General features: G+C 55.7%; 2 protein-coding genes across 2 annotated transcripts in view; both read left to right on the forward strand.

Annotated features, from left to right (window-relative positions):
- The first annotated feature begins 2,840 nt into the window (after positions 1-2,840).
- LOC306665328 (gastricsin-like) lies at positions 2,841-9,467 on the forward strand. The gene is made up of 9 exons (XM_079146733.1): positions 2,841-2,992; positions 4,119-4,269; positions 4,604-4,721; positions 5,600-5,718; positions 6,072-6,271; positions 7,177-7,299; positions 7,788-7,935; positions 8,462-8,560; positions 9,199-9,467. Exons 1-9 carry the CDS (start codon positions 2,928-2,930, stop codon positions 9,349-9,351), a joined length of 1,176 nt encoding a protein of 391 aa, XP_079002859.1. The 5' UTR covers positions 2,841-2,927; the 3' UTR covers positions 9,352-9,467.
- A 1,559-nt stretch (positions 9,468-11,026) lies between these two features.
- The window catches only part of TFEB (transcription factor EB), a 43,033-nt gene continuing 34,827 nt past the window's right edge, over positions 11,027-19,232 (forward strand). The window contains exon 1 of the mRNA XM_079148438.1: positions 11,027-11,189. The gene's annotated coding sequence lies outside the window, so the exon portion shown is untranslated. The remainder of the gene's footprint in view (positions 11,190-19,232) is intronic.

Raw genomic sequence — 19,232 nt, forward strand, 5'->3', positions numbered from 1 at the left:
GTCAGGCCAAGCTTCAACAAGAGTAGTCCCCTGGGCTCCGTCAACTTTCCTCATCTCCTGAGCCCAGAGCTGGGCCTGTGGAGGGGGAAGGTTCAGTCTCTGCACTGGGGAGCACCTCATCATTGCAGAGGAGGCTGACGACCACAGCAAACATGGAGCCCGATGCCAGGCAGCTAGAGACCCAGCACCATGGCGGCGGTGGGCAGTGTCTAGGGCCAGAAGGCGAACTTGTGTGGGAGCCAACAGGTCAGGCCTCCCTGGGCTTGTGTGTTTCATAGGAGGTGACCACGGATGACTTGCAAGGTGTCTTCAGACTCTACAGATCCCTGACATGGGAAACAGTGAGTGTTCTGTATATGCAGGGTTGGAAGATGGTGGGACAGGACCGAAGGAGGGAGGAAGTGGGCCACCTGGGTTTCCCAGGAGACGGACTGAGCTGTGAAGGAGGAGCAGCGGGGTAGGCAGGCAGTGCAGACCCTCAGGGCCTGGCAGCTGAGCAGGGATGCCTGTCCTCATGTTGAAGGCCAGGGACACTTGGAATGGATGTGGAGTGACTGGGGATCGTGGAAGGCTAGCCTGACAATGGCCAGACTCCGGACTTCCCACCAGTGAAGGCAGGGTCCCTGGAAGCCATGCTGGGAGTCTAGCAGGCCTCACAGGATTAGGGTTTCCATGGATCTGGCTGTGACGGGTTGACATATTTGACTCCATGGAAATGTTATAGTCCAGGCTAAATGGGCAACGACTGAGCAGACTGCATTTTACCCCGAGATTCCATGTCCTGTAGCAAAGGCTTCTCCTGTGGGGATACCTGTCTCTGTACCCATCAACAGCTTCTTAGCCTAACTTGTGTGGCAACACAAAGTGGCAATTCTTATATAATAAAAAATTGTTCTCTTGTTGGGTCCTACTTTTCTTGGAGAATGTACCATGTCAGTAATGATTGTCTAGATGTTAGTAACCATTCTTTAACTTGTACCCAACTGAGGTCCTTTTGACCCACTTCCCCTTCTGCTTATGATTTTAGATCTCAGATGTTAGTGTGTGGTTTAAATCATAGCAACAGGCACTTGTGATTGATGGACTGACTGATGGTATAAAACCCCTGCAACCCACACTCGGGGCCGTTCTCCGAATGGCCCTTTTGGGCATTGTGTGAGACAGTCAGCCGGCTGGCTGATAAAGACTCAAAGTTGGACTTCGCAGTGGTGGTCGGTCTGTTCTTCAGTTGCGCCCCACAACATGGCAAGAATCCGAGGATCAATGGCCTCTGACCTCCTCTTCCAGAACTGACGATGCCCATCTCTGGAAACGTGCTCCCTACCCTGTCTTCTACTGCAGAGTCTCACAGGGCTGAGGGGACTGTAGGAGAAGGAGGCCTGAGTTGGGACCACCATCAAGCAGGGACCCCCCTCTCTGGGATGGGCTGAGCAGACCCCAGTCCGTTCTCTGTCTGCCCCGTCATGGGGCCAGGGGAGGATCCAGAGCTCTGGCTGGGCAGTGGGAGGTGGTGGCCGAGTGGAAAATCCCCTGCTGGCCAGATGCTTCTTTGGTTGGCAGGTGTGGTCCTGGCCTTCTGCCTGGGCCCATGGGCATGATAAATCTGTTTGGTGCCCTGAGTGCAGGGTACAAGGTGGCAGAGAAGGTGCTGGCATGGGGACTTTTTCCAGTCACCCCAATATGGAGAGTTTTCTGAGGCAGGTTATCAGTCCCGGTTGAGGTCACCTCAGGCCTTGGGAAGCTTGTAGATGGGAAGTGGGGGAGGTGGTGGTGAGGGGGATGGGGAGTTGCAGAGATGGGTGCAGGACTGTGGATGATGGAGAGAGGGACAGGATACCCAGACCTAGGGGCCAGAGATGGGGCAGGCCAGAGCTCACCTGAAGGCCAGGGGCACAGAGGCCTTCAGGAGCCGAGGTCAGGGCAGAGTTGTAAGGGGTGGAGAGAGACGAAATGAAGAAGGGGACAAGGACAGGAGTGGCCCTGTGGTCTTGCCTGCTCCAGGCTCCACTGCACTCTGCTGCCAGAGTGGCGGCCACTGCCCAGGTGGCTTATCCTGTGAGTGTGTGTGGCATGAGCTGAAGTAGGATGAAAATCTCCCCAAACACCCTGTGGACCATGAAAGCCTCTGAAGCACCCCAAATCACAGTGACCCCAACCACAGGCCTCCAGCCCCAGCCCAGTACCAGGACTACCTGGATCCCACATGTCATAATCCCCACGTGAGCTACTAACTCGGGAACCCCACACATCCCTGATCCCTCCGGTAAGAGATTGGGGTCGTGGGGACCAGGACCTGAGTCCCACCTCAGGGCATCACTTCAGCCCACAGTTCTCAATGATGTCATCCCTCCAGGGGACGTTCAGCAAGCCCTGGAGACTTTCCTGATTGTTACAGCTCGGGGGCTGCTCCTGGCACCTAGTGGGCAGCACCAGGGATGCTGTGGACCTGCCTGCAGTGACGGGACAGTGCCCATGACAAAGAAGCATGGCTTCCCCCAGGTCAAGGCTGCTGCTGCTGCTGAGCAAGCTGCCAAGGGACCCTGTGCCCGTCTCTCTGTGTCCGCCTCGTTCTGGCCCTCACCCCCAAATGCCCACAGAGCCTGTGGTTCCTGGAGGAGGAGCAGGCTTTGCCACCGCGTCTTACAGGACTTTGTTCTCCCTTATCGCCCGGACCTCCTGGCCTCTGGTGTTGAGTTAAGAGGTCAACAAGTTGAGAAGTCCGCTGTGGCCGTGGTCCAGGGGAAAGCACAGAAACAGTGCCGCACGGTGTCCCGGGACACCTGGCTTGGGGTCATGCTTGCCAGGGCAGGGAGGCAGGGACTCGGCCACATGCAGGGAGTATAAAGGAGGAGTGCTGAGTCTCCAGTGCAGTGTGACCGAGGAGGTCCGAGTGGCGCTCCCTCAGTGCCCAGCTGGCAGTCGGCATCATGAAGTGGATGGTGGTGGCCTTGGTCTGCCTCCAGGTCCTGGAGGCGTCAGCTTCACCTGTCAAGTGAGTGTGGGCCTGGCTGTCGGTGCAGGTCACTCAGGGAAGCCTGGAGGCCTGCAGGAGCAGCCGAGTCAGGGGACAGCAGCTGTGTGCAAGCTGGAATCCCTGCTGGGACCAGGGAAGGCTGCCTTTGCTGGTGCTGGGCAGGGCTCGGCGGGGAGCAGAGGAGCCTGGCCTCAGGGGCTTCTAGGGAAGGGAGAGGCACCATCCTCCCCGACTGAGCAGAGGAGGTGGTCCTGAGACAGAGTAGGGGGACTGTGCCCTCGCAGGCCCCTGCAAGGAGCGTGTGGTTTCTTCCTTCAGACAGAACCATCCTCTCCATAGAAGGAGTAAGGCAACCCTCCTAGAACGTTCCTGAAGACCCCAATTCACCAGGAGATGCCCAAATCACATTAGCACAAACACCAATACCTGTCAATCTCTAGAAGAGGAGGTGGTGAAAATCAGGGTGGAGCAGGTGGGCTGGCTCAGGGGACAGCAGGACCCCAGCCTGCCACTCTGCCTGCTGTGCCACGGGGAAGGGTGCAGTGGGCCTTTCCTGTATGCAGCTTTATATCCACTCAGGCAGTCAACTCCGCATGGAAAGTACTAGGGGCGATTGCTGTTCCCTGGCTCCCTGGTGGGTCCTATGGGCAGTCCCAGGTGCCAGAGTGCACCCGGGAAGGGACTCTCTTTGGGGTGAGCTTTGCTGACCCTGAGATCTATTTCATTGTCCCATTTTCCTGGTTCTGAGGATAGCACCCAGGCCAGGCAAAAGGAAGGCAAGTCCCACTGAGTCACATCCCAGACCTGAACCTTAAACAATGATACAACAAATATAACCAGAAGTCCTGGGAAGTGTACTTCCCCAGTGTCCAAGTCCCTCTCCCCTCCTGGGAAGAATTTGCAGGCTGGTTGAGAGCAGAGGCCCAGGGCAGGAGAAGGACCCTGAGATGGGGTGAGGGCAGGCACTGGGGGAAATCCCTTATTCCCCGAATCTTGGGGCAGGTGCTGAGTGAGGTATGGAAGAAAGAGAGAGGGGAAGACAGAAGAGGAAATGGAAGAGAGAGGGCGGGGAACAGCGGGGAGAGAAGAAAGGAGACTGGAAGGTGGGAGGAGGAGGCCCAGCCCTGACACTCAGCCTCCCTAGGGTGCCCCTGAAGAAGCTGAAGACGATGCGTCAGACCATGAGGGAAAAGGGCTTGCTGGAGGAGTTCCTGAGGACCCACAAGCACGACCCGGCTCAGAAGTACCGCTTCAGCGACTTCAGCGTGCTCTATGAGCCCATGACCTACATGGATGTGAGTGCTGGTGCTGCCAGGTGTCCCTGTTCCTGCTGCCCAGGGGTGTCCCTGTGCACCTACCCTGAGGCCACTCCCTTCTGCCAGTGCTGGCAGCCTGGGGGTCCCCACTGTGAGTGGCCCACTGGGCAGAGCATGGGGAGGGTCCCCTGGGGACCTGGCAGCTGACCCACAGAGACCATGTGGCTGCCCTGGGCAGACAGGCCCTGAGGCCTGTGGATTTGGGGCCTGGCTCGTGGTGCCACCCCAGGGCTGGGCTGTGCCTCCTGGTGTGCCAGGAGAAGCCTGGGGCCGGGATCCCTCCCTTGCTACCAGCCTGCCCATGGCTCCCCAGGCTGCCTACTTTGGTGAGATCAGCATCGGGACTCCACCCCAGAACTTCCTGGTCCTGTTTGACACCGGCTCCTCCAACCTGTGGGTGCCCTCCGTCTACTGCCAGAGCCTGGCCTGCAGTGAGTGCTGGGCTGGCCAGGGAGGGCCCGTGGGCAGGCCGGGCACTGGCATCTGAGGGATGCAGGCAGGGAGGGCTGCTCACTCCTGCAGAGGACCAGGGACTTGTGCAGGGTCCAGGCCTCCACTAGCCAGAGGGAGGAGGCTGGCCCTGCCCTCGGGCAGACTCTGCCTTGCCCATGGTCAGGAGGCAGCCCTTGCTCTCTGCCTCCACCTCACCCCTCCAGGTCACTCACCCTCCCTCTTGCTGGCTCAGGGACTGCTAGTCCCCTCCTGGAGACAACTTCCCCTGCAGGCCTCCCACTCCACTCTGCCATTCACTGAGTTCTCCCTGAGTGTCTCCCAGGGCCTGGACAGAGCTTTGCTGGATCTGGTCCCTGTCCCGGAGTCCTTTGGGAGACAGAGATCAGCATTTCCTAGCTGCCCTGGTTCTTGCCAAAGCCTTGTGGCAGATATCTCTGGTGTATGGGGACCCACCTGGGGCTCACCCATGCCACTCCACATCCAGTATGCCCAACTCCTGGGTGGATGGGGCTGGGTTCCTCTCAGGACCCCACACCCCCCTCACTGGATGAGCAGTTCTCACTGGGCTCTGTGCCAGGTTGTGCTGGGAAGAGACTGAGGTGCATATGGGGTGCCCTGCCTCATGCAGGTCATCATCCAGGCATCCAAGGTATCTGTAAAACCTGGGCTTTGGGGCCAATGGCTTCCAGGTTGTATGAGGCTGTGACCAAGGCTGTCAGCCCCTGCCTTGGTGACCCTGGTTGGTCTTGGAGCCTCAGGGTGGGAGCTGGTCTGAGGGACGGGCTGGGGTGCAGCCGAGGAGCCTGAGAGCCAGGCAGCCGTCATCTCAGCTGGGGCCTCCCCGTTCCTCCCGCAGCCACACACCCTCGCTTCAACCCCAGCCAGTCCTCCACCTTCTCCACCAACGGGCAGACCTTCTCCCTGCAGTATGGCACCGGCAGCCTCACTGGCTTCTTTGGCTACGACACCCTGACTGTGAGTTCTCTGCGTGCCCCCACCCTGGATGAGGGCTGAGAGGGCAGGCACTTCGGTGTGACTCCCTCAGTCTCCTGGGCCCTCCTGGGCCAGGCCCGGGCAGCCTCCTGCACCAGACAATCGTGGTGCTCTGCAGTGGGAGCTGGACACCTGGATGCGGAGGTCTGGGCATGGTGGCGACAGCCAGGGAAGCTGCTCAGAAGAGAAGGCGGCTCAGGGAGACCTGTGGGAAGTGGGGAGAGTCCAGAGGAGGAAGGACAAGGACCACGGAGGGGTTTCCGGGACATGGGGCTGGAGGACATGGAGGCAGTCAGGGGTGTCACCTCCCCTCCACCTTGTCCTCCACCCCACAGGTGGAGAGTATCCAGGTCCCCAACCAGGAGTTCGGCCTGAGTGAGAAAGAGCCGGGGACGAATTTTGTCTATGCGCAGTTTGATGGCATCATGGGCCTGGCCTACCCGTCCCTGTCAATGGGGGGCGCCACCACAGCCTTGCAGGGCATGCTGCGGGTGGACGCCCTGTCCAGCCCCATCTTCAGCGTCTACCTCAGCAAGTGAGAGACAGCCTTGTGGGTCCCTACTTCCTGCCATGTCCCAAGACCTGGACACCTAAGGTCCAGTGCTGGGGGGCGTGGAGGCTTCCCAGCAGTGGGCGGCTGGGTGTCACCTGTCCCAGAGCCTGGTCTCCTAGCCTTTGACTCTCCTGCTCTCCTGCTCCTGCCCTGTCCACTTGGACGTCCCTTTGCTCTTCTTGGCCAGGATGGTCCCCACCTCTACATCCTGAACTTTCTTTTGTGTGTTGCTGCTCTGTTACCCCAGGTCTTGGGCCTGCCTCCTGCTCTGGGTCCTGAGAGCCCACTGCCTGGAATGTGCTTCTCTCCATATGCTGACTTGCTGTCCCCACTCCTCCGTGTGTCTCTAGGTAGCCTGGAGTCTTCCTGTCTAGGCCCTTGTTTGGCTCCTAACCAGTTTTCCTCCCTCCCAACAAGCAGGCCAGGTCATCAGTTTCCTGGACCTGACTTTTCTCTTTTCTGTCCAGCATTCTTCCCCTTTACTGTCTAAAGCCTTTTCTATCTTCTTGCTGTAGCTTAGTGTCCTCAACCAGTTTTCAGCAGTATGACCCTGTTACTCACACTTGGGACCTTTTTCTGGTTTACACTCTATGTGTAACCCCAGGAGTGTCCCCTTCTGCTACTGCTAAGAGGAGGCTCTGGAAGAAACCTGGCCTTCTTTGCCATTCCCTCCACCAAGTGCTGACCTTGTCTACTTCCAGCAGAAAAGGAACATGTTGGGTTGGGTGGGGCAACATTCAGGATTCTGGGGGGACACAGTGTCCTGTCCTCAGGGAACTCCCCTCTGAATCCAGGGAAGGCTCTGTTTCCCTGTGAAGGTAACTGCTCAGCATGGACACCTTGTTCTTGGTCACTCCCTCACTTCCCCTTTCCTGTGTGTCCTGCAGCCAAGAGGGCTCTGAGGACGGTGGAGCGGTGATCTTCGGGGGCGTGGACGACAACCTGTACACAGGGGAGATCTTCTGGGCCCCTGTCACCCGGGAGCTCTACTGGCAGATTGCCATCGAGGAGTGAGTGTGGCGTGGGGGTCCCAGGGACTTTCTTGGACTGGGCTTCTTGGCACCCATGGCTCACACATCCAGGCTCTGTTGAGGTCTGGGACAGAGGATGCCTGGTTCCTGCTCTTACCCAGAGTCCCCGGTGGTCTCTACAGAAGTACTAAAACTGGTCCATAGAAAGGGGTGGGTGGGGGCACATCTGGAATCCCAATCACATGGGTCCCCATGGATTAGAAACTGAGGTATATGGGACAAGTAAGTTGTTCCACGTCCCCTTAACATACGATGGCCCTGGTTTAGAGTGCTTCTGGATACTTCCTTCCCAGCCTATTTAGGGGGCCTTGCATAGACTCAAAAAAGAATGTGAGGCAGGGGACTAGCTGCACTGGTGTCTGTGGGGCTCTCATTTGCATCGGGTGTGCCTGCTCCTCAGTGCTGGGAAGATCTCCTCTGGCCACCCTGACCTGGCTGGTTCAGGCTACCTTCGTCTTGCCATTCAGGTTCTATGTTGGGGAGGAGGCTTCTGGCTGGTGCTCTCAGGGCTGCCAGGCCATGGTGGACACAGGAACCTCTCTGCTCACCGTGCCCCAGCAGTACCTGAGCTACCTTCTGCAAGCTATAGGGGCCAAGGAGGGCGAATATGGACAGGTGGGTGTGACGTGGATGTCCCCTAGCCAGGAGAGGTCAGTCTAGTGGAGATATTGTTTCTGCAGTGTGGGCCCCTGTCAGTGTAATTTGGTGCCAAGCAAGCAAGCAACAAGGGGCAACTCTTGTCTCCACATGGCCATGTCCTCTACCTCCCATGTGTCCTGGTGAAGGTAATGATCACATAATGAGCCCTTCCCATAAGTGAGGAATCCAGGTCCACTTTTCCTGTGTACATGGCTGCAGGTGTTTATAGGACACCACAGGGAAAGGGCAGTGTCCCATCTCTCAGAAGGGCCAGGCAGGCAGGAGGAGTGTCCTTGATGTGGAACATTCGCAGGTCTCCCCACATGTCACCCACTCTAACTGCACATGTGGGACCCAGGAGGCGTCTACACAGCACCTGTCCTGAGCTGTGCCCTCTGGTCCAGAAGCAGGCCCGGGGCTCACACGGGCCTGGGTGCTCAGCAGCTCACAGCAGGTGCTCTTGGGAGGGAAATGAGGGACCTGGGCCTGTTGTGCTCTGCAGTTTTTCGTGAACTGTGCTGACGTCCAGAACCTGCCCACCTTCACCTTCGTCATCAACGGTGTGCAGTTCCCTCTGAAGCCCTCCTCCTACATCCTCAACGTAAGTCCTGCTACCTGGGGCTGAGTGCCTGGGGGAGGACCAGGTGCAGAGAAGCGCTCCCCTGGCCCTGTGCCATTCCTCGTGCCACCTCGGATGATCCCCACTAGAAGAGCGTCCCCCATGATCACTCGGTATCTTAATTAGTGGCGAGGGGCTGTGTCTAGGGTAGCCACTGTGTAGCCGGGGCCTAGGGGCCTAGGCTATCCCTCACGATGTCGCAGCCTTTGATGAGGGAGATTCTCATTGCTTTGAGGAATGAAACCTTGGAGGTTCAGAGAGGTTAAACAGCTGATCCCGGGATGACAGATGATGAGGTAAAGGGAAAGTTGGAATCCAACTTAGCTTACTCTGAGCTTAACCTCCATTCTGAGTTGTTGCAAAGCAGGAACAGAAGGGAACTTTAGGAAGAAAAGGTACCCACCATGGGAACAGGTGACCCTGCAGAGGCCTCTTCATCCTGTATTTACCACTTGGAAATCCTTCCCAACCCCTGCTCCTGTGACAGACCAGCTGGTCTCTGATTCCTCCGGGGCAGTCCTTGCCCTACGAATGTGTGACCCCGAACAGGACTCAGGTCTGAGCAGTGCTCAGGACCAATGTGATCAAATGAATAAGCAGTCCCTTTGTGTGTTGAGCAGGAGGATGGCTACTGCTTCGTGGGCCTGGAGGCCACCTACGTGTCCTCAGGAAATGGCCAGCCCTTTTGGATTCTTGGGGATGTCTTCCTCAGGTCCTACTATTCCATCTTTGACATGGCCAACAACAGGGTGGGCTTCGCCACTGCTGCCTAGACCTGCCCCTTGACATCTGCACTCCCGTCCTCCCTTGGCCCCACCTTGTCTGGGGCCCTCTGTCCTTCCTCTCTGCATTCTGCCTTCCTTTGTGGGCCTTCTCTAGTAATAAATTGTATCCCATGTTGGTCAACTTGTTGTGTTTGGAGCTTTATTATGGCCTGTAAGGTGTCCCTGGACTCAGGGAATGGTGAAATGGGAATATGGACAAGTCTCACTGTGATAGATATGTGGATCCACTAGGTTTCCTGGTGGAGTCACTGAAATTCTATTGGAAATGGGACCTAAGTTCAGGCTTGGGGATTGTCACTGTGCCCCCGCACCCTCGGTGGTTGGAGTGTCTTCACAGCTTCCCTCTAGAGAGGATGATAGTGGTAAAGGGTTCCTAATCTAACAACCTGAAATGCTTGGCTGGTTCTCTTTACCACCTCCACAGCTACCTCTGACCCCAGGACCCACATGCATGTCCACTGGCAGTGTGACTGGGGGCACACCTCAAACTCTAGGTGTGTGTCTCCCCAGTTCTTAACCAACCTTGGGCAGAATTTTCTGAAGATTCTGGATACTCATGTGCACTTACAAACTTCATAGTGTCCTTGAGGGAGGAAGTGGAGCCTGCTACTTTTTCTAGGAGGGTTTCTGGAGGATGGGGACTGAGTTATGCTGACTGAATTTTACCTGGACTCCCATGTCCCAGGCCCTTCATTGGAATGAGTCCTCTCCTTTATCCACCTACATGATAGATATTTTATTGAGTTACATGGAATCAAGCTCACATGTCCTAATCAACTCGGCAAGAGGTGTTTCTCTCTGGACTTCATTCCTGTCACCCTAGGAGCTTCCTAGGAAAACCCCAGATACTGGGACAACAAGGTGTATGGAGGAGAGGCGAGGCAGGGTGGGGAAGCAAGAAAAGTAGGGAGAAAAGGGGGAAGTAGGGAGGTAGACGAGAAGGCAAGAAATCAAAGAATGATTGCTTAACATCCTCAATTTCCTAAAGAGTAAGGTGACGGGACTTGACAGAAGGTCACAAAAATTTTTACCAGCACACCAGTAAGAACCAGCTGGTGACCTAGTGTAAATGGACATATAAGGCTGGCCAGGAATTGTGGAATCCGTTCTAGTCGTATTTCATCTCATTGAACCCAGACTTACCTCTTATACTTAGGGACTAGTATAAAGGACAAGATCCAGTTCCTGCAAACCCCTCCAAACCCGAGGGGTGTGCCTTAGAAGGAGTTTCAGAGCAAAGTCACACCAACTGCATCCCCATCTCTCCTAGATTCGTGGAGAACCTACTTCAGGTCCCTCTTTGGGAATCAGACAGGTCATAGGATGTAATGCAGTGAGGTTTGGTTCGGGGTATCATTGAGCGTTGGAAGAAAACTGGTGAAAATGTAGAAGAGGAACAGAAGTGCCAACTCTCCAACTTCCGCTCTGCGGGACTGCAAATCCCAGCATGCCTAGTAGGTTGGCTGTAGTGAGGACTACGCTTCCCAGCGGGCGCCGCCGCAGGACGGCAGGAGGTGGGGCGGGGCGGGCGCAGGGCGGGTGCTGCCCTCTGCCGGGCGCGGCGGGAAGTGGGCGCGGAGTGACAGCCGGAGCCCGGGCGCCGGGCGCGGGGCTCGGTGACAGCGGAGGCGGCGGACGCGGGCGGGACGCAGGAGAGGCTGCGGCGCCGAGGGCGGCGGGAAGGGAGGGCGGGGCGGGCCTCCCTGGTGGCGCTTTGCCCGAGGAGTGCGGGAGCAGGCGGCGGGCTCAGCTCTCGGCCCGGGCACCCGAACTTGGGACAAGTTGCCGGAACCGCAGGCGGCGGACAGATTGACCTTCAGAGCGAGGTGAGTGGGGCCAAGGGGCAAGGGGCGCGTGGAGTGCGCGGGATCCCCTCCCCCGGCTCCTCAGCCCCCATCTCGTGGCCAGGAGACAGGTGTTGGGGGGTGCGGGCTGGAGAAGGGAGCGGGACCGAGTGCGCCTCACCACCCCACCCAGCAGTTCGCCCAGTCCCGGGTGTTCGGCGTGTGGCCCGAGCGGCGCTGCCCGCTGAGTCGGGGAGCCCCTTCAGCCCCTCCCTTCGGGCTCGGGCCGGGGGCGGCTTCTCCGCGACCTTATGTAACCGGGCGGGAGGGGCCGGGGCGGGCATGGGCCTTCCCGGCCCGGGAGTAGGGAGTCGAAGTGGCGGGAGGCGTGGGAGTGAACTTGCAAGAAGTTTGAGGGACGCCTGGGCCCTGCACTCACCCCCCCACATACACTCCGCGCGACACCGCTGGGGCGGGTGATGCGGGGGAGGTTGTAGGAGGTAGGGGAGGTGTGCGGAGGCCGAGTCCGGCTGGGCCAGGCCCAGCCTGGATGGTCCGGGGGAGTGGGAGGGCCGGAGTGGCGCCACGCCCCGGGGGCTGGGCAGCTGCAGGGGGGCGGGTGGAAGTACCATCCCTCCTTCCCTTTCCGTCCCTTCCTCCCCCTTGGTCTCGAAGTCTCCCAGCCCCAATACCCTGGTGTCTCTGGGCAGTCCTTTTCTCCCCTTGCATTTTTTCCACTACCCTAGGGAACCCCAACCCCGGAGGGTACCGACCGCGCACCGCACTTTCTGCTTCCCTCGGAGCTCCCAGCCGTCCGCCCGCCTTCCTGAGCAGCGTCCCCCCTCCCCACTACCCCGACGGCGTCTGGGTCCCGAATCCCGGAAAGCACGTTCCCTTCTCTGTACCCCAGAGTCCGCGCCGCCCGCCCTGTCCAGCCCCCCAGGTCAGCGCTCCCATCTGCCCCTTCCAGTACCCCGATCGCTACTCCACCTAGCGCGTGCGCTTGCCTCCGCGAAGGGAGCGGATAGATGCCACCTTGGTACCCGCCCCTCGGCCCCCTCCCGGAGCGGGTTCTGGCTTCACGCACGGCTGCCCCGAGCTGCTCCGGGCTGCGCGAGCAGGTTCGCGCCGCAGCCGCCTGGCGCACCCCGGCCCCGCGCTCTGGGGAGGAAGGGAGGGCGCCCGGGCGGGGCTCGTCTGCGCCAGTGCCTGCTCTGCTCAGGCCCCCGCCTTCCATTCTCCTCCTGCGGCTTGACGCCGCGTCCTTTCCCGAACCCCCATCAGTTCTAGCCGTCGTCTTCTCACTTGTCTGTTCTTGGGGACCGTTCAGCGCCAACAGTTTCTTTCGGGACTAAACTTGAGCGCAGATTTTTTTTTTTTTTTTTTTTTTTTTGGCTTAGTACTCGCTCCCTGGGGAATTGTCGGTTGATTACCGCCTGCTCCCACCCCTAACGCGTAGTGAGGGGGTGCTTGATCTTTCGGGGAAGGAAAAAAAAAATGGTCTCAGGGACTTGGCCTGAGGCCCCCGCACCCGCCCTGGCCAGATTCCGCTGGTCCAAATCTGGCAGTCTTGGGCAGTTGGGGTGAGGTGGAGGCTGGTCTCTGGTTTCCACTAGCCTGGCCAGGTGCAGATGCACTGGGATCGAACGCATAGGCCTGGCTCCTTGGCCTATTCCCTCCGAGACAGGTTTTTTCTCGCTTGAGAGACAGCCCCCAGCTCCTGCCCAGTCTGGGGAGAGACAGCCAGCAATAGTTATTGGCAGTGGAAGGGGAAGTGCTGCCTTGGGAGCCCTGCCTGACAGTCTTGGGATATGTTTTTACCATGCCTCAATTTCCCCAGTCCTGGGGAAAATAGCGACTCATCTGGCCTCTTCTTTCTGCTGGCATCCTGGCTGAGACAGGAGAGCTGTGAACCAAAGGGTGTACTGAAGGACAGGGCTGTTTGGGGTGGACTCCATGCTCTGCTTCTTCTGGAGAGGAGTAAATTGTTGCTCACTGTTTACAAGGCCTGTTACAGCTGCAGTGCTATTTTCCCCTAAACTCAGATCTGTTAGGTAGAGTCAAATGATGACCCAGCTTTGTAGGTTCTGGGTTCCATGGAAGGAGTATAGGGACAGGGCAGAGAATGTCTCAGGTGAGCCCTAAATCCAAGGGGAGCCAGTTGGGCTTTTGAGGGCTAATGACCAGGTCATTAACAATCAGAGATTGGCCATGGGTGGCCCAGAGCAGGCAGGAACCCATTCAGGGTCCTGGGATGGTGGAGGTACCCAATGTGCATGCCCACTGCCAGTGAGGCCCCTCCTTTCGTTTTCTTTTTGGGAAGTTGGGAAATAGGGGGGAAGGCACTCTACCCCTCTGGCCCAATTGCCCTTTGAGGGTATGACTTCTGGCCCTGATCCCTCCTGGGGCTCTGTTTATGGCTGTAATTGCATCATTAGCCAGAGTTTATAGAGTTACTTAGCACCTGCCCCCACAGGGAGTGGCCCAGCCACCCCCAGGCTTCTGTCTCTTCCTTTTCAAAGTCAACTCCATTTCTGCAGGCAGCAGGGGTTTCCCCAACTGAAGCTGGCATGAAAGCCAGGTTGGGCCTTTGTCCTGGGGATGGAGGGCAGTCAGCACTTGGGGCCCAGCTTGGGGCTGCCCTGGAGATGACAGTGGAAATTGGGTTGGCCTCCTCTGATTGGGGGTGGTGCAGGAGGGTATTGAGGTTCCCAGAGCTGCCAGAAGTGTCCATATCACAGAATGCAGCAAGCCTATATGCACAGATTATGCACCTCCTTATCTGAGAGGAGGGACTAGAAAGACCCTCACTTCCCAGGCTGTTGTAGGATTAAGGGCAGAGCAGTGAGTGAGGTGCACGGTGAGTACATGCTGTTGCTCTTTAGGTTCCTGTGGGGTTTGTGCAAGGGATGCATGCTTGTATGTGTGGTTATGAGATTCTAGGTATTTAGGTCCCTCTGTGTAGATGAATTGTGTGCATGCATGTGTATGAGAGTATAACAATAACAATATTATATTAATAGGTTATTCATGTCTTCATGCTATGCTAGAGCAATATAATAAAATTTAGTTACAAATAATAGTTGCCAACATTTATTGTGTGTTAACTCTTTAGATTGAGGTAGGAATTATTGTTTTTATTATACCAATTCAGAGATGTTAAGCAAGTTGCTGAAAGTCCTAACAGCCTGGGCATGGCGGGACTGGGATTCTAACCCAAGTCTGATTCCAAAGGGACACTTAAAGAAAACCACTTCAGGGTTTCCCAGAAGTGCTTTCTTAAAAGGTTAGTATATGATAGTTTGAGAACCTTCTTTTTCCTGTCCAGGATATATTTTCCTAGAACCACACCTGTCTCCTCACTTCTGTTCTAAGCTGCTGACACAGGTGACCAAAGATACCTGATGAGATCTTGTCCGGCCAGGCCAGGTGAGGAGATGGTTTCAGACTAAGCTATCTGGACTCTTTGGAAACATCAGATGGCTCAGGATGGGAGCAGAGCATCCCATATTGACCCTTCTGGATGCCCAACTTTGTGCTATGGACTTCATGCCCATTAACCTACAGTGACGCCTTCAGAACTTTCTTGCTTAATCAAATATGGAGGAAAGGCTGTGGGACCTTTGAATGAGACTAGGACAGCAGTGAAAGTCATAGGGCACTGGACTGGGAGTCAGAGACTGCAGGCTGCCTCAGACTGGCCCTGTGGCTGGGGCAAATTTTGCTCTGCTCAGCCTCGGTTTCCATACCTGTGAACCCAGATCATCTGTGGGGTTCCCTCCAATGTGAATCCTTTACAGAACTTTTTCCAGTGTGCCAGGTCAGGCATCAGGGTTCAGAAATGGAGGAATATAGGGGTGTTTGGGGGGACTACTGGAATCCATGGGATGGAAATTAATGAAAGATTGCCCTGGTGAGGCAGTCAGGAGGTATTTTGGGATCATAACTGTAGCCACCATGTATTGAGCTCTGGCCCAGGTGTAATCTAGTCTCATGGAATTGTTCACACTGTGGACTCTGGGGCCTGGCTTGGAATCCCAACTCTGCCACTTACAATGTGTGACCCTGGGCAAGCTGCTTAGCCCCGCTTTGCCTCAGTTTTCATACCTTAAAAAACAAAGATTATAGTAGCACCTACCTAGTAGGGCTCTAGTATACATATTGATGCATGAAGTACATTTAACACTTGGAGTAATATCTAATTAATCTTTTGGGTGGCAGAGATTGAACTCAGGGGCACTTTACCACTGAGTTATATCCATTTTATTTCTTATTTTTCTGAGTTGCTGAGAGTGTCATTAAGTTGCTGAGTCTGGCCTTGAACTTGCGATTCTCCTGCCTTGGCCTCCCGAGTCGCTGGGATTACAGGTGTGCGCCACTGTGTCTGGCTATGATTAACTCTTAGAACTCATTTATTTCTTCACTTCTCATTTTTAAGTGAGGAAATAGAGGCATAGAGAGCTCCAAGGAGGGAATAAATACCTGTGGGTTCAGTCAGCTCTCCCTGTGTGTCTAATGCCTTCATATGTAATGTTGAACATGGAAACTTGCAGGCTCAGTGGCTAGAGTCCCACTCCCTGTGGACCACCCCAGCCCAGTTTCATTTAATCAGATGGTAGGAGTCTTGGCATTGCCTGCAGCATCTCTGCCACCCACACATTGCCCCTTGGGCTTCCTTGGAGAGCATCCGGTCTAGCCACTTACTACCCCCTCTGAAGTAGGACTCTCCCCTGGCCTCCTGGTGCCTCCCCCTCCTCCATCCCCTTGGCTATGATGACACTGAGGACAAAGATAAAATCTCAGTGATAGAGGAGGCTCTGGAACTTATGGTACCCACAGGAGATGCTTTGCTGTGGGCTGACAGGCAGTGGGTGAGATCAGAGGGCAACAGACAGGGGCAGAAGCAACAGGCAGGGTCTTCACCAGCTTTCTGTCCTGGCTCTTAAATGTGAGCATAAGGAGGAGAAGAAATGAGGTGTGGTCATCCCCAGGCCTTGTGCAGCGTTCTCAGGGGCAGGCAACTTTATTGGGTCTTATGCAGACTGTGGAGGTCTCAAAGTTAGATATGCTGCTAGGAAGAGTGATCCGGGAATTCCTGCTGACTCTGTCTGGAAACCCAGGTCCACATCCCTCCTCCCAGCCCTTGTTCGTGCAGGTGCCTTCTGCCTCACCTGCCCCTGCCCCTGCCCCTAGCCAAATCTTTCTCTATCAAGACACCTTTCCATCTCACTGCAGCCTGGCTGTATGTTAGGGTCACCTGGGAGCTCTTAGAAAATACCACTGCATCCAAACCTCGGTGGGAGGGACCTAGGCATCAATATTTTAAAAAGCCCCAGATGATTCTGATGCCATTTCTCTAGGCAGTGATTTTCACATGTGAGTGCATGAGAATCCCCAGGAGGAGTTGTTAAATCCCAGATTGATGTCCCCACCCCAGTGTGTCTCTTCCAGCAGGTCTGCTAGTCCAGAAGGTCTGGAATTGGAATTTCTAACAAGTTCTCGGGTGATGCCAATGTTCCTGATCCCCAGAGCATGTTAGAGAACCACTGCCTTAGGGACCTCTTGTCTTGCCACTGCCCAGGCATCCTGGCCATGGTGCTGTGGACTGCTTTGGGCCAGTTAGGCCTGTGTCCATTTTGAAGGCAGGAACTATTTCTGAGACCATTTAGTGTCGCTCCCTCCCCCCAACTCTTACCCCCAACTCCCATGTAGTAGTCTATTTCATATTACTCTAACAAAATACCAGAGGCTGGATAGCTTTATAAAGAAAAAGTATTTATTTAGCTCATAGTTCTGGTCAAAGGCCAAGAGGCCACATCTGGTTATGGACTTCTTGTTGGTAGGGGTGGTACAGGGCATCACATGGTAAGAGACACTGAGCACATGTGTGTCCCTTCTGGACTCTATCCCTCTTCTTATAAAACCATCAGGATTCAATCATGGGGGCCCCACCCTGATGACCTTATCCTAAGCACCTCCCAAGTACCCCTGTCTCAACACAATAGTTTCTACCTTCTTCATACCTCAGAGTGGGGATTAAATATCAACACCTGAACCCTTAGATAACACTCAACCCATATCCCGACTTCTGCATCCCCTTAAACTGGCTGCTGCTTCCTTACATGGTTCTTGGTCCCATTCTTTAAGACAGTGCTTAAGAAGCATGTGCTGGTTGACGAAGGCCAAGTAAGGTGGACAAAGAAGGATAATTTAACCAGAGGGCATCCGAACATGTGGCAGGAGCTGAAGCTGCTGCTCAGGCACTTGGGGCTGCAGGAGCCTTGTTGGAATAGGGGGCAGGTTCCAAAGAAACCCTTCAGATCCCTGGAGGGCCGCTGCTGAAAGACCTATTGGGTTTCCCTCTCACCCACAGAGGGCAAGTATTTTATCACTGTTTGAATTGCATTTCTTATTAATAGCACAAATAATAAAACACACACACACACACACACACACACACACACACACAAAAGCCATTCTCTTCTTTTCTTGCCCACACATATGTTGGAAGGGTGGACGGAGAATCCCTGTTGGAGGTAGCTGTGTCTCCATCATCTTCTAGGAGGTCCTGGGCCTGGAAGGCATCAAATGGTCAGGAGGGCCTGGCAGCTCACGCTGCAGTTTGTGGGGGTAGAGTAGTACTTGGAAACTGGAGGGAGTGAGGGTGAAACCCTGTGGGGGTGAGGAGGGTGGGGACAGGAGGTTGGAGGGAAAGCTGGGAGTCTAAGCCAGTAGGTACATGGAACACTCCTCTGTCCACCCTGAGGTCAGAACTCTGGCCCTTTTTGCTCCATGCAGTATCACCTGGAGCCTGGAAGAGAGCCTTGAATATGGTGGCTACTCAGTGTATATTTGTGGAATGAATGAGTGAATGTAAGTCAAGGCACTATCATGTGCCCAGAAATGAGGACACAAAAATGCTTGACCCACAATCTCCACCCTGCAGATGCTTTCCCATCTAATACCCAGGACCTTGTCCACAGCCGGACAAGGTCCTGAGCTTTCTGCCTCTGCCCTGCCCCCTGCTGCCCAGATGCAGGCCCAGGCTTCCTGGCTTAGGGCTCAGTCTGTTCCTCCCCACAGAGATTGCCAGCAGCCCCTCCACCCCCCGCCACCCAGTTCTCCCAGTGGGTCTGTGGGGCGGGGCTCTGGTTTGTTGGCTCCTGTTTGCCAAGGGAAGTCACAGCCTGTCCTCTGCCTTGTTTATAATTGGTTTAGGGACAACACCTGCTCAGCCCCCTATAGTCCCTGAGGGGTGTGGAGTGGCCAGGAGGTGACACACTATACTGTCCACCCCCTGCTGTCTCTCATCTCCTCCCTGCCCTGGCCAGGTGCGTTCAGCTGCTCTGATGGCAGCGCTGACTGGCTTTGCTGGGAGTTGATTGGAGCGGTAGAATTGAAGCCCTAGCAGCCAACCGGTGCTGTCCCTATGTTGTTGAGAGGAGGGAATTGAGGCCAGCAACCCAGCACCTCATGGATCAGCACCATTTGGATCAACAAGTGTGTCCTGAACAGCTCCTCGGGTGGAGAGAAGCAGGAACTGGGCTCTGCCTCTCCAGGGAATCTCAGACACTGCAAAGGACAGAGATAGGTGGCATGACAGAAGGTAGAGTCAGAAGAATGTTCCAAGGGTACACAAACAGGTGAACATAAGCATGGCAGTGACTAGCCCTTTGCTCCCAAGTGCTTGCTTCCTCTGGACTCTTGCCAACACAGGGACCTTGACTGTACCCTTCCTCTGTCTGGACCCCAGAAAGGGCTCCCTGGGTCCTTTCATCTGGGGACACCTCTGCAGGCCCAAAGGACTTTCTTCCTGAACAGAGTCCTTTCTTCCAGGAGTTCTGGAGGTTGCTGATTGGGAGGGAAGGTCCCTGAGCCACAGGCCTGCCATTTGGAAATCCTGAGACAAAGCGGTTTGTGGACCTGTCCATTGCTGAGTCCTAAGACTTGGACCTGGGCCCTGTTTCCTGCACCTCTAGCACCTTCTCTGGTCCCTTCTTTCCTTTGCCCCACCCCCACCCTCAACCCTTTGCCCCTCCATCAAGTTCCACAGTATCTGGAACATCAGTCCTTAATGTATGTGTC

This window comes from Sciurus vulgaris (assembly GCF_902686455.1).
Source record: "Sciurus vulgaris genome assembly, chromosome: 7".
NCBI classification, from domain to species: domain Eukaryota; kingdom Metazoa; phylum Chordata; class Mammalia; order Rodentia; family Sciuridae; genus Sciurus; species Sciurus vulgaris.